We start from the raw sequence: 14,535 nt of genomic DNA on the forward strand, positions 1-14,535 counted from the left end.
TGTACACAGACCTCTCAAACATTAACCTAGCGAGAACTCTACTGTTCACTACTACCGCATTGACGTACGGTACGTCAGTCTGAATGTAACGTCCTTTACGTTCGTCTCCTGCGCACGCGCAGTGGTGGTCCTGTTCACGGAAGCACCTGCTATGTCACTGTTTTCAAATAGAGGGCTTATTATGTGATGTAAATGGACGCCATACCGAGAAATTTTAAATAACAGCATGCTGAGCTATGTACTGGTCGCGTTTATATCTGTGTTTTTGGCAGTGTTTTTCTTTCCTCGTGAGTGGTCCGTTAAATTTGGAAATGAATCTACAAAGGGGGCCCCTGTACGGCTCCTGAGCAGGCGTGAATTATCACTGTACACCGGGGAGGAAGGCAGCAAGGGCCTTTATCTGGCCATACTGGGACAAGTGTTTGATGTACACAAGGGACGCAAGCACTATGGTCCTGGTGGTGCTTATCACTCCATGACAGGTGATTCCCCGCTTCTCTTAGCTGTGTTTAACACACAAGCTCTAAATATTAAACCACAAATAGATCTTTCTGTGCTTTATTTGTTGGACCCCCTCAACCAGCCTAAAGAAGGAAACATCAGTTCCAGTCTAATAATAGTACATAAACAGCTATTAAGCGCATTAGCAAACTATTCTAAATGTGTGACTGTGCTCTTAGGCAAAGATGCCTCCCTGGCCTTCGTCACTGGAGACTTCACAGAGACAGGCCTGACAGATGACGTGTCCAGTCTGTCCCCCCTGCAGATGGTGGCGCTGTATGACTGGCTGGCCTTCTATCACGGGCACTACCAACCTATAGGTATGTGTCCAAATCATTTCATCCAAACCAGGACTACTCAGCAGTTGCCTTTAGGTCAGGTTCAGTTCAGCATGAACAAAGGATGTTTAAACGTCTATTTCTAGATTTTAGCAGTAGCCTAGTCCTACTGCTGTGTGCAAGAAATGCCTTATTTGGGGATCAAACCCGATAACAGTTTTATATTTACTTGATCAGATTTATTAGAATAGCTAATAAACATTATCTGAGGAGAACACTTGTTTCAGAGCATACAAAGAACTGAAAATGGCATGTTACTCACTCCAGTAGCTGGAGATAACGTATGTCCTGATATTGTTCAAAAGACAAGCAGAAACATCATATTAATACGTATCAAAATGATTAGCACTGGATAAAAATGTAAATGTATTCCAGGATAACCATTTATATTTTTTAAATGTTGGTTGATGTATTACATGATGGGAGATGTGTTTTTTTCCGCCTATTATACTTTGGATTAGGAAAAAATGGCTTTTTGTCGTGCACTTCCTATTTTTTGTTAAATGGAACAAACTGAGGTGACGACATATATTGAACATACAGAGATGAATGGAGCTTATTCTTTTCAGTTGTTGAACTACAGTCGGTGAAGTATTTCTAATGGCCACAGTCTATGACAGGTTGAATAAATTCTGACCAGAATACTTCACATGATTTCATCATGCAAGTGGACATGCAATAACGTCAGTAAAATATCTTACATTGATATTCAGGTGTTGTAGTAGGCCGCTTCTATAGCGAGTCGGGGCAGCCCACAGAGGCCCTATTGCAAGCGGAAGCATCTCTAGCAGAAGGCCAGCAAATGAAGGCACAGTCTGAGGCTGAGATGAGACGCTTCCCAGCCTGCAACTCAGAGTGGAGCCCTTCCATTGGGGGAAGAGTCTGGTGCTCTACTAAAAGGTATGGAAATAGTTCTGGTCTTATCAAATATTAACGAGCCTACAGGGCACAGGATAGCAATGTTTTGCGACGTGATGCACTGCTTACCTGTAATAGAACATTTCTTACACTAGTGGGTGAGATATGTTAACAACAGGACTGATTTGTTTTTGTCTTCAGCGGTGGCGTGATAAGAGAATGGACGGGTGTTCCACGGAAACTCTTCTCCGCAGGCTCCAGTGGCGTTCGTTGTGTCTGTGTTGAAGACCCATCTGCAGCAGATGAGGATCCCAACATGCAGAAATACGATGACTGCCCTCCTCATGCTGAGTCATGCTCTGTGGGAGAGAGCTAGTCTCTTGGCCAACCCAGAAAATGAACTTATCTGTAGCCAACTGTTAAATAGCACAAATCTCCTCTTGCAAATGATAGCGGTCAACTTTTTCACAATAAAAAGGAAAAATGAAGAAACCTGTATGCTTTGGTTTTTGATGACCTTTATGTAAAGTTGTCCTCCCTTTCCCTAAAAGAATACACCAGGAAGAGACAGGCTAAATATCTGAGCATACAGATACAATACAATGTGCATAAAAGATTAAACAATGTGCATAAAAGATTAACAGAGGCAAGATTTAGGTTTGTCACAATGACAAGCACAAACTGCATTTAAGTACAAAACAGTTGTAGTGGTCAAAAATATCACACATTTATCTGTACAATTTAACAATACTTAAAGAGGCCCCACTATCTGGCCATCCCTCTGCTTACTCCACATTCTCCCCAATGATCAGAAATGTCATGTGATCTTGATAAAGTGCACCTGTTAGGCTTAGAAATCAAGAAGCATCAAATGTAATGAGTCAAGACAACAACTTGACATGAGGCAACATTGTGGGGTCAATGATTAGGGGACCTCTTGGCAGGTCAAAAATGGAATGTATTCTTTTGGTGATGGATTTTAAAATATGATTTATGATTATAAACATGATGTACAAAGGCTACAAATTAAATGACATGCATAGGCATTATAGGCATTTCTGTAACTGCTTGTTGAGAGAATTTTGTTTTTTGGGAGTACATTTATATGACATGATAAAATAGGCTTGATCAGTTTTTAACTTGCTACCTTAAAAAGTGAACTTTTCCATTTATTTTGGCTGACGCCTACACATGATACACTTTACCAATTGTGGGGGGAAAAAACAAAACGCATTTCATCTTTGTTCAGTTGTGCCATCTTCCACTTCAGCGGTAAAGTTGTACAATTTCAATGTTAACTTGTGAATCTAACTAAAGAGATTAGATGTCGTTTGGAAACAATGATTATTTTGAAGTAAGTTGAGCTTCTTTCCCTTTAAATCCTTGTTTGTCCCATTTGATTCAGTCAATACAGAATTGGAGGAAATGAAATGATTAAAGATTACAGAAACATATGAATAAATCAGTCCCTGTAGATCTAGTGATCTAGGGGGATTTAACAGTTTTACTCTGCTCTTGGGTGACAGCAGCCTCAGCTTTTATATGAATGTAGATGTTCATATTGTAGCATTGATTTGTTGTCTTTGGGAAGGTCAGCATTAATCCTGCTGATGGTGAAATATCCCAAAAGAGAAAGAGAAAACCCCTTCCAAAGGTGATCATGTTATTTGTTTGAACTGCCCGAGTACAACAGCTACCTGCTTGTGAAAATAGGAGCTAATCAGCACAAACATCACAGAGCTTGGGAAAGTAAGAAGACTCATTACTCCAACCATCGCCGAGCTGGAGATCTGTTTATATCCACTTTAAGATACTTTGATTGAAACGGAAAAAAAAGACAATGTTTCACTTTCTATCTGAAACATCCCTCTAGAACATGAATAGTTTTTCATAGACTGGAATAATATAAAGATGATGGTCCATAACTGTCTGGGAATCTCTTGTTAGTAAGTCCTGCTGTTGATGCCCTTCTCCCAGTGTGCCTGAATAACAGTGCCAGGTTGGCATGGCCAGAGCCAGAGGGTTAAAGAAATCCAGGCCACATTACGACACCCCGCCCAGAGTTAGTACATCAAAACAGATGTCACACACTCTCACTGGCTTGTTCAAGTCAAACTTGATGATGGGTATCTCCTTTATAGAGCACTTGTGGCACAACAGACGCCCACAGTGGCGGCTGGAGATAAGTCAAGAAAGAGACAAGAGTTAGCCACGAAATGAAAACACAAGTGAAATAAATTAAAGATTTGTTGTACATATAAAGAAGCCATACTACTAACCAGTGATGTTTCCGTGTTGTAACACCAAACTTGGCGGTACATTCATAGCAGTTGGACCCATCACACCAAGGGGGCTCTTTGGACAGCATATCTTAATAAATTAAACCAAAAAATCCTAGTTATCAACCCAGAGATTACTAAGGGAGACAAATGCAATGCGTCAGAGCTTATTATTGAATCTGGGGCATCCTATTTATGTTGGTGATCCCTTGACGGAAAAAGAAGTGAGAAAATTTACCTAGAAGGCGGAAGAGCAACTGCTTGGTTGCAACTTGGTAGTTGAAGATGTTGATGCCCTGATTATTAGTGACCCCCAGTCGAGCCCCAGCCCTCACAATGGCACGGCACAGGTTTGCATTTCCTTTCATATAGGCCAGGAGTAGAACTGCAATGAAACACAAGCCACAGTCATTTTAGCACTAAGGCTGGTATTAATATACCAAGTGTACACTGTCAGCAACAGTACCTGTGTTCCCTTCGTTGTCTGGTTTATCCAGAGGGTATTCAGGCATACACTCCAGGAACAACTCAAAAATGGCAGCAGCGTTCTCTTTCCCATAATGGCCTAGTACATGCATTGGTGACTGACCCCTAAGCAGACATTATATCATGAAAAGGAAAGAGGAAAATGAAGACGAGAGAAGATTATCTGTTAGGTGTTTTAATTGTTGATGGGATACATACTTATTATTCTATGTCTCTATCTGTTAAGCTGATCTCACAGAAACATCTGACAGTGAAAAATACCTGAGATTGAAGGCCTCAGCATCAATGTTGGACTCTGTGAGAAGGGCTCTGACATTGTTAAGGCGGCCCTGCATCACAGCGAGGTGCAGAGCTGGGAACAAAACAAGAAGAGCAGAGCAAAGAACACAATTTTATTCATGCACATTATGTCGTCTTGCACTGGTGGAGAAATAATGAATGAGACAAAAACACAACAAACAATCAAGTAACTCCAACTGATTTCTGTTCAAAGCTATCTAAGAACAAAGTAATATCTACAGACAAGTCCAAAAAAGTCTGGATCAAAGTTAGGACAGAACTTTTTCTTATTCTGGCTGCTGATGATACATTTCCCCTAAATCTTTGTCCGTCAAGGAAAATATACTTCTCCAGAGCTTTTAGAAATTGCCACTGACAATAATTAAATTACAATCTTATTGTGAAACTGCTGGGAGACACACTCTGCACTTATTATCTAGCAATAACATTGGTATTCAGAAGGAAAGCCACTTTCTGATTGATAAGGATTTAACTCAGCTGTCGACCGATATCAATGATGATGTGATCACTGTTTAGATGAGAATTTCTCAGTTTGAGTCCCCCTTTTTTTATTTTTTTAAACTGAATCCACCTAAAACAAAAGAATAATATTGAAGAATATAAAGTACCATTATTGCCATTCTCATCCTCAGCCGCAAAATCTACTCCGTTCTCAATCAATACAGAACAAATAGTGGCCAGGTCCTGCTGGGCAGCCAAATGTAAGGCTGTCTGTCTGTGTTTGGTCAGCTCATTCACTTTGGCTCCTGCAAGCAGCTGGAAAGAGAAAAATGCACAATGAAAACCAGATCAACTGCACCACACTTTGGCATACATTGGCATAACATGACACTAACATAAAAAAAAAAAAAAAAAAAAAGAGAGAAAGGTTTCTACCAGATTGCGGACGATGATCTCAGAACCAGCCTGCACAGCCAGGTGAAGAGGCGTGAGTTTGGCTGCATCCTGAACCCTGGAGTTGACATTAGCTTGGACACTGATAAGGAACAGGACACTTTCAATGTCTGAATTTTGCACAGCCACGTGGAGAAAATTTCGCCCTTTGTTGTCCACCTGGACGGGGAGAGAAGTTTAATGTCAGAAGAGATGAATACTGTAACACTATTTCAATGTATTAAAGCTACAGAGACAAACTAGTTGGTTTATAGCAGGGCTACCTGTTCAGCGGCACCTGGCTCCCTCTTGAGGATGGCCTCTGCTGCCTTGTTGTTCTTGTGTGTCATAGCACAGGCAAAGGGGGTCATTCCTTGGCGGTCACGAATGTTGAGGCGAATGTCTGGATGGGAAATAAGGAGCTGTATAATGACGTTGTGCTGGCTGCTAATGGCAGCATGGATGGGAGCTCTTCCCTCTGAATCCTGACAGAAGAATAGAAACATGCAGCGTTGAACACAGGATATGTTGAAATGCCTTATCTACAACTCAAACTCTGCAAAGTACACCTATTGATTGGGCTGACCTGTGTATTAACATTAGCTCCAAACTCTAGAAGGCACTGCACCACCTCCTCCAGTCCCCAGCTGCTTGCCAGGTGGAGGGGCGTCTGTCCATCTCGGGCTTCTTCATCTCCTTCCCCATTAGGACCGGGCTTCCTTGGACTGTTTACATCACAACCACTACACATACATATAGCAGACAGCAAGTTAAGACAGCTAGTTATACACAATTCAGCACCTGAGGCCTACAAATAGATGAGCTGCTGGTTAGAGTTCAAACAGGACAACATTAGCTCTTTGAAGACTACAGGTAATGCACATTTATAATCTATGCAGACAGACGAGACTTGTTTGAAACAACTGAAAAGTGCAGTAGCTTAAGCTATAACAAATTTGGACAATTTTAACTGGCAAACATCAAAATTGGATCCAGACACAACCAACAAAGGAGTTATGTCTATATAAAAAAAAAGATTCACTGTATGGTTAAATATATGGAACCACTGCAAGAGAATTGGCAGACCTGCGGATGAGGAAGCAAGCAGAGACTTCATTATTCTCGTCAACAGCTCTGTGCAGGAGGGTCTGCTGGCAGCCAGAGGGCCCTGTACTCCAACAAGTCGCATCACAGCCATGGCGGACCTAGGTGGGAAAAAACACAACGCAAACTGTCAAAATGCTAGAACACATTATTGTTTATAAGCCAGAAAACAATAGAAACACATGTACTGCCTGTAACATGGCTTTAGTTCAAATCATTCATGATGTGGATACAATTTTGGATTGTGGATACGTTTTGTGCAGCTGTTGTGGCTTCAGAAAATCAGCTGATTTTTTTGGGAACCAATCATTGTTCACCTCTGACATTTTAGATGATGAATCTGTGTAAAATGTAAATGATATAGACATATACATCACTTCTGTTTCAGGTGATAGTAATTCAAGGATAAGTACTGTTTTTTCTTCATTATAGATATTGGATTTCTTTACATAAAATTCCTTTTTTATTTGAATAAAAATAATAGAAAAACAAGGGGACTTTCAGTGCAATAAATGCTCATTATAAAAACACATACTGTCAGTGTTTGGATGTACACTGAATCATCTGCAAATCAATGAGGAAATAACATATCTCTAATCTGTTAAAGGTGAATTTGTTTTACCAGCGTGGATGCAATATCTTCCAGGCCACTGTTAAGAGCCAGCCACAACGGAGGGTCCCCTTTGTCATCCACCACTGACATATCAGCACCTCTTGTACAAATGGCATCCACCACCAGTGGCAGCTGATTACTGATGGCCAGTTGTAGTGCTGTTTGTCCCTCCTGAGTCCTGGTAGGAAAAAAATATATATTTTTATAAGATTACGGGATTCCAGTAAGCACAATTTAAAAACGCTCCAGTCAAAAATGATTCATTGCTAAAAAGGTTCACAATTTATGTATATTCCTGGCATTACCTAACATTGATGTCTGCCTGATGTTCAAGAAGAAAGAGGGCACTCTTGCTGTCCTGTCTTTGGATGGCCATATGAAGCAGGGTTTGTCCGTTGGACATAGTGTCATTGATTGAAGCCCCTGAGCCCAGCAGCTGAGCTGCTATGGTGTGCATACCTAACAGGGACAGATTACATTTGTTTAACATCACACATACTAGTCAGCCTTATTTACTGCAAACATTATTTTGACAATGCAGAAGCAACCGTGTTTAAATTTCTCTGCTGAGGTGTATACTTCAGTACCTGTCCAGAGGGCCAAGCCCAGCACTGTCTGGTCCATGGAGTCTTTGAGACTGAAGTCTGGAATGATCTGGAAGTTGTTGGACGCATGAAGTGCATTGGCTGCAAAAAAGAGAAAGAAATAAGTGGTCAAATTTGGGATGATCATTAGATGTTCATTAGGGACAGTGTGTGGTAGAAATAGCTTAGGACACCTGTAATGTTTAGTAGTTTAGCTGCAGGAATTCAAATGCATAAAACTCCTCTAACATAGGCTGACCTTTCTGCTCTAGGATGACAGAGACCACATCTGGGTGGTTGTGAGCAATGGCCATGTGGAGGGGTGTCTGCATAGCCACATCAAGGGTGTCATCAGGCAGAGCCTTCTGGGTCTGGAGGTTAGGGTTGGATCCCTGCTGAAGCAGCTCAGCTGTGAGGTTTGCCAGGCCAGATCGACACGCTGTATGAAGCGGGCTCTCACCCTGAAGGAAGGTGAGGGATTCAGAATGTATTTATAAGAAACACAGACCAATTTCCTCAAACTTTTATCACTGAAGTATATGCTATTTAGTTGTTTGTCCCAATTTGTAAGTTTCAAAAAATTTATATATTTGGCACCATGTTAGTGTAAAAAAATACACTAACTGGCCTTAAGATCCTGTAATAAAAGGTGAGAACTGAGATACTTTATGCAGATTATAGGTCTGAAGCTATGTAGTTGTTTGACTATCATATGACCAAATGCTCGTACATACCCATTTGTTAACATGGTTGACCTTTGCCCCATGAGTGGCTAGGAAAAGAGCTGCTGCCTCGTTTCCTGCCTGAGCTGCTCTCTGCATGAGGCAGTTTTCTGCAAGTAACAAAATGAGGAGAAAATTAAAATTAAAATGCATTAAAGGCCCAGACACCATTGCATTTAGACAGATGTAAAGAGAGGTTATTAAAGAGCACCTGTGGCAGTGTCAGGTGCATCAGCATTGCTCCCTCTCTGGATGAGCTGGGCTGCAAAGCTATTCTCGTCAAAGGCGGTGCCGTTCACTATTGGAGCATCATCCTCAAATGGGTTCACTGAGGGGTCTGAAGACATGGTGATATACTGCAGAGCCAGCCACAGAGCCGTGCTGCCTTCATGGTCTTTGAGTTCCAGGTCAAGCCTTAAAAGACGACAAATTACACAAGGTTACACACATGATTATCTTTAAGTGATGACCGTGGTCTTAAATACATACAAAATGAAAAATACGTTTTCAAAAGCAATTGTGGATTATCCAGTTTAGTCAATTTCATAGTTGTGATCCAGTGAGTTCTTTTAACTGAACATCAAGCACAATGTTTGGGAATTACTACATTTGAAACTCATTAATTATATTTGAAGGCTGAATGTAACTTACTGTTTGCACTGTAGTAGCTGGTTGAACACTTGCTCATTCCCTGATGCCACAGCTTCATGCAAAGGAGTTCTAAAAAAAAAATAATATATACAATAGACAGTAATGAAGCACCATCATACTCAGCTGTAGTTAACTACATTTGCTATCCAATAAAAAGTTGATCAATCAGGAGTCATGGGACGTACCTGCCCTTGCTGTTTTGCATGTTGGGGTTAGCTCCAGTCTTGAGCAGAGCCTCTGCGATTCGTGCCATGCCGCTCATCACCTCCACAGAATGTTTCTTGGGGTTGAAAGAGCAGACCAGGTGAAGTGGGGTTTCCACTGCTCCCACAGTGGCTGCATTCACCTGAGCTGAGTGGTGAATCAGGAAGATGGAGGCGAATTCATCACCTGGAGGAGAAAGAAAGAAAGATTAAGCTTCAACAATGTTTAGAGTCCTGATTCCAGCGTTTAAATATGTTTGAGCCATGTAAATGACAAAAGCAGAGCACATCTGACTACCCCTCACCTCTTTGGATGGCCTTATGTAGGAGGCTCCAGCCACTCTGGTCCACCATGTCCACATCAGCTTTGTGGTTAACCAGTGTCGTGGCGATGCTTTCCAATTTACGGGAGAGTGCCAGGTCTAGTGCCAGGTCACCATTGTTGTCCAGTTCATTTAGCTTGCCAGGTAACTGAACAGGAGATAACATCATCAAAAATAAATCATAAAAGCTGCTTAAAGCATGAAGGGAAACAAGTTGGGGAATATTTCATCTGTTTATCTGTGAAGAACTCACATGCGGGTCCATCTCAATGAGATACAGAAAGACCACATCTTCTCGCTCTACTTTGATGGCTTTGTGGAGAGGATACTCTGTTTTAGATTTGATCATCTTGTACAGAAGTTGGGCGCTCATGGTGCTGAAATCTTCTTTCCTCAGATCATCCTAATAAATGGTAGTCAACAATGAGTCAGTGTTACATATCTGAACTTGAAGACAGTTATCGTCACAACAACTTCATGAGTTAAATGGTCAATTTGGAAATGCTGGCAGAAATACATTTCAAAAAGTTTGATATGGGGCATGTTTTCACTGTGTTGCCTTACATATTTTAGCATCATGCATTTGGGAGTTTTGACATTACGTACTACAGATAACAAAAAAGACATATTTGTCTTTATAGTCTTTCAGAGTGGTGGATCCCTCTCTGTCTTTATGTCTGAAAGTCACCGAGATTCTCTTTTTATACCCACTACTTGTACTTATCAACCAAACTAGTTGTGAGATGGTCCACCAGTCGTTTGCCTGGTTTCTAACAATTTAACTGAAATTGTTGTCAAACTCAAAATGAATACAAAATCTGTTCTCAGTGTGAACATGACATTTTGCACAAAATTCCAGCTTTTTTGGAAATGAGGAGGAACTATTGCTCATGCATCCCACACATACACACCTTTCTAAGGTGCCAAGTTTAGCATGTACAAACATGTGTCTTAAGGTACTTGCCCAATGACTGGCTATGATTTCCCCACAGTAGTTCATAAGGGTGGTGGCATTTAGCTCCTCAGCTGTTTGGTAGAAGCGAATGCAGTTCCTGACATTCACAGAGGACATCACGCCTTTTTCACACCTGTCCCAGTGGAGAAGCAGATGTAATTTCATGCCATTTAGCCACATACAGAACATTGCAGTATGAATGTTGTGTAACAGTGATGCGGCTGCTTTAGTTTCAAGGTTTCATAGTAGGTTGCAAACAAAAACATAGTATACATGACATATGCAGACCTCTCTCTGAGGAGCTGAAGCTGGAAGCGGTTGGCCAGCTTCATCAAGTCAATTAGAAAGGCATCCTCCTCAGTGAGTTCCAACTCATCTGTGTATGTCCAGCGCAACATTGCCATGGCAACCTCAGGTTTGCAATCTGAAAACCAATGAAATTATTATAATGATGTAGATTTACAGTGTTCAACTATAATGCTAAGAAAATGTATGACTTAATAAATATCCATCATCATTATGGGGAAGAGAAAAAAATTATTTAGTTGTACTATGATTCCTCATGCAGTCATTTGCTAAAACCTTTCCAGAGCAAAACTCTACTCAACACTGGACTTTGGACCAAAGCAAATATTCTGTCATCATCTATTTACCTTCAAGTCAGTTAACTGAAAGAGGGGTGAGTTTTTCTTTTGATTTAAGCCAATCTTTTAACACACCAGGGTTGCTTACCAGTAAGGTCCAGTTCAGAGGTGGAGGCCAGGTTGGCCAGACTCCAGACATCACTGCGAGCAGCCAGCACAAACTTATGGGCACTGAGCTGCTCCCCTGCAACTTTCACTTTCAGATCACTGCAAAACCAACACATTCATCTCTGAGAAACATATTTTTTTTTTTTAAATATTCCACACCTCAGAAAAGAAACTCTATTTGTGATCAATATGTTCAAGAATCAATAAGCTGTTTAGATTATTGCACTGTTCAATGTAATTAAATAGAAAGCTCATCAGCTGAAACTATATACATGATTGTACGAAGAAAAAAGGGGAAACAAACAACATGACCAAAACTGGATGTTCATTAGAGACAATGTGTAGTGAGATAAACCCATGGGGCGTCTGAGTTGGAAAAACAAACTCAAGCAAACCCATCCAATCCTATCATGACCCTCACCTGTACTGTTCCTGCTGATAGAGGTTGGCCACGATGTCCAGCAGACGGCTTATGAAGGTGTCTGCAGCTGCTGGGGTGGACGAGTTCTGGCCAGACGCCTGAGCAGCGAGCACGGCACAGCGCCTCTCCGTGTCGGCCAACTTCTGCTGCATCTTGACATACTCCTGCCTGAGCAGGGCCAGGTGCTTCTGCAGCTTGGCCACCTCCTCTGACCCACATCAAAGCAAAGGAGACAGACAGAGGACAAAACAAGATGCAGGAATACAGAAAGTAGGTTAAGAAAGACCCATTTTTGAACACAGGTTGGAACTGGTTTACTGAGTTACCTTTCACCTAAAAGGCAAAGGGGTGGTCCGAAGTACAACTGTCCCACCATATATTAGCTAGTATTTGGAATTAATGTTATACAATTTATTTCCAAAGATGTTTTTTTCACAAAAATATCTATTTATAGTTGCTACTTGACATGACAATATATCTAGAAAGGGGATTTTATCCTGTAGTATTAAAAGATTGAGAAAGGTGACTCGAGCAATGATTGAGTTTCAAAACACTTTTTAAATCGACTACTAATGGTGGAAGTTTTGTTCAGCCACACATTTCCCTGTTCCTCATAAGGGAAATGCATGTTCTACAGATCTTCGTGTTACAACACAAATTCATGTCTCTGCCAATCGAGATTCACTGAGGCCCATTTCCTTCCTTTAAGCAAGTAAAGTTTTAGTGAAGAAAGACTGCTGATGCGGCACGTTACTTTGTCCTCCCTCGTAAACCGTTACTGGCAGAGCTACTGGTCATGAGGAACGCTGAGGGGGTGTATCTGAAAACCACCTGATCAGCTCAACACAGGAAAGCAGTATGAAGCAGCTTAGGACCAACTGACCAGCCACTGGAGAAACACAAAATCCCCAAATCCTTATCATTTTACAGTGTACACTGCTAATATATCAGGGAGACAAAAACATTTCAAGCACTGAAACAGCCTGCATGAGATGTTCTGTTTTGTCAGGAGATGTGCATATGATCTAGTGTCTTGTAGACTTTGTACAGCAATAACCCAGGACACTAAATGTACACTAAAATGCAATGAAAACACCGTTAAACGGGTTCACTGACACCAAATCCAAATTTTAATCATTTAAGTGTCAAAAAATGTTTTCTGCTCAGCAGCAATGGTTCAGCTCTGTTCATTCACTGCTTTAATGCCAGAGGAGCGTCCAAGTTGGTAAGCTGCTTTCCCTCCACAGAAGACATTCTCTTATGTCTAATCCAAATATAGGTGGTGCCCTTGGCCCTGGAAACCTCTTCTTTTAGGCGGAGCAGATGATACCTGACAGAGAGTGACACTTCCCCTGTCCTGTCAAGTCTTGTTTTCACCCTCCGCTTTACAGAACTGATACCAAATGTTGTCAATAAAAGGTCTACACTTGAACTAAACTGCGACAGTTAACAGAGCGTTAACTGTTCCTCAACTATGGCTTGACAATGCAACGTTAGACAGTTTGATGCCCTACATGACGTTAGCTTATTATCAAAACACACATTCTCCGCTAATTCTGTGAGTTAACATGAGGTTTATATTACAGGAAAAACACCATTCTCCGTAAAAAATAATTTTGTTTCTGTCCAGTCCAACACACCAGCGTTTCTTGTCCGGTTCGGCTAACTCGTACCCATAAAATTCAGCTAGCAACATTAACGAGAGCTAACGACACAGCTTGGCAAGAGAGTGTGACAATAAGAGTATCGCGGTGCTTCTTACATTCATTTACAGACAATGCAGGGATTACTAAACTAACAATGTGTTAGTTAATTCAGTCGCCCCCTTGAATACAAACAATTGGATATAAGGGAGTGTATCAAGTAGTAAAAAAAAAAAATCAATCTCATACCTTCCGCCATGTTGCTCAGCGTTAGCTCCGTGGCCCGATGCTGTCTATCGCGATATGATGAAGCGGCTCGTAGTGGTAGTGGGCAGTGGTGCTGCGTTCAAGTGGTTCACAAAAACACGTAAGTTGTCAGTTTTGTCACATGACTGCTATGAAAACTATCCCCTCTACTCCTAATTATCTGTGTAATTAAGATGCTGAGCGTTTAATCGTTTCATTCGTGGTAGCTTAATATTAGAGAAAACAAACTGCAGAAAGCAGCTCAAGTTAGTGGTCTGCTGAGTAAGTAGCAGATCTTGACTATAAATGTGATACAGTCAAGCCATTTTTAAGTTGTAAATGTTTATGAAACCTACTGCCCTCAACAACAAAAAATCTTTTTCTAAATCACAATATTGTAAGGAGTTTGTTTTGTCAAGGTTCTGTTTTACCCATCATGGTTGAAGTTTAATTTATACCAATTTAAACAAAAAAAATGGAAAATCATATGCAATCCAGTGTGTGTAATAAAATTTCCTAATTGTTCTTGTGAACAGGCAATTTTGCAAGTAAAATACCTGACTAAAAAAAATATTTAGTATTGATTAGCCGACTGAGAACCTTCACAGAAATTGTAAACAAAAACACCGGTCCTTTAAATTCATCATAACCCATTCACAAATATTAAACCACAAACTGATCTG

At 40.9% G+C, this 14,535-nt stretch overlaps 2 protein-coding genes across 4 annotated transcripts; one reads left to right on the top strand and one right to left on the bottom strand.

Moving 5' to 3' along the window:
• Positions 1 to 192: 192 nt before the first annotated feature.
• cyb5d2 (cytochrome b5 domain containing 2) lies at positions 193 to 2,130 on the top strand. Of its 2 annotated transcripts, XM_084565284.1 has the most exons (4): positions 193 to 482; positions 681 to 821; positions 1,553 to 1,739; positions 1,899 to 2,130. In XM_084565284.1, the coding sequence occupies exons 1-4, from the start codon at positions 227 to 229 to the stop codon at positions 2,071 to 2,073; spliced, it is 759 nt and encodes a 252-aa protein (XP_084421410.1). In that variant the 5' UTR covers positions 193 to 226; the 3' UTR covers positions 2,074 to 2,130. The 2 variants fall into 2 exon arrangements, with proteins under 2 accessions (XP_084421410.1, XP_084421409.1); XM_084565283.1 differs by having other exon boundaries at positions 193 to 821.
• Positions 2,131 to 2,195: 65 nt separating this feature from the next.
• On the bottom strand, positions 2,196 to 14,220 carry ankfy1 (ankyrin repeat and FYVE domain containing 1). 2 transcript variants are annotated; one of them, XM_084565281.1, is made up of 25 exons: positions 13,856 to 14,220; positions 11,964 to 12,171; positions 11,523 to 11,641; positions 11,079 to 11,214; positions 10,800 to 10,923; positions 10,089 to 10,238; positions 9,818 to 9,983; positions 9,495 to 9,699; positions 9,310 to 9,378; positions 8,870 to 9,072; positions 8,671 to 8,768; positions 8,196 to 8,397; positions 7,940 to 8,038; positions 7,658 to 7,811; positions 7,362 to 7,530; positions 6,722 to 6,840; positions 6,222 to 6,378; positions 5,920 to 6,120; positions 5,639 to 5,815; positions 5,371 to 5,518; positions 4,724 to 4,814; positions 4,443 to 4,567; positions 4,215 to 4,361; positions 3,977 to 4,067; positions 2,196 to 3,873 (listed from the first exon to the last, which is right to left on the bottom strand). In XM_084565281.1, exons 1-25 carry the CDS (start codon positions 13,863 to 13,865, stop codon positions 3,741 to 3,743), a joined length of 3,501 nt encoding a protein of 1,166 aa, XP_084421407.1. In that variant the 5' UTR covers positions 13,866 to 14,220; the 3' UTR covers positions 2,196 to 3,740. The 2 variants fall into 2 exon arrangements, with proteins under 2 accessions (XP_084421407.1, XP_084421408.1); XM_084565282.1 differs by lacking the exon at positions 13,856 to 14,220 and adding an exon at positions 12,718 to 13,849.
• Positions 14,221 to 14,535: the final 315 nt, after the last annotated feature.

Source organism: Chelon labrosus, assembly GCF_963514085.1.
Source record: "Chelon labrosus genome assembly, chromosome: 17".
Classification (NCBI taxonomy): Eukaryota; Metazoa; Chordata; class Actinopteri; order Mugiliformes; family Mugilidae; genus Chelon; species Chelon labrosus.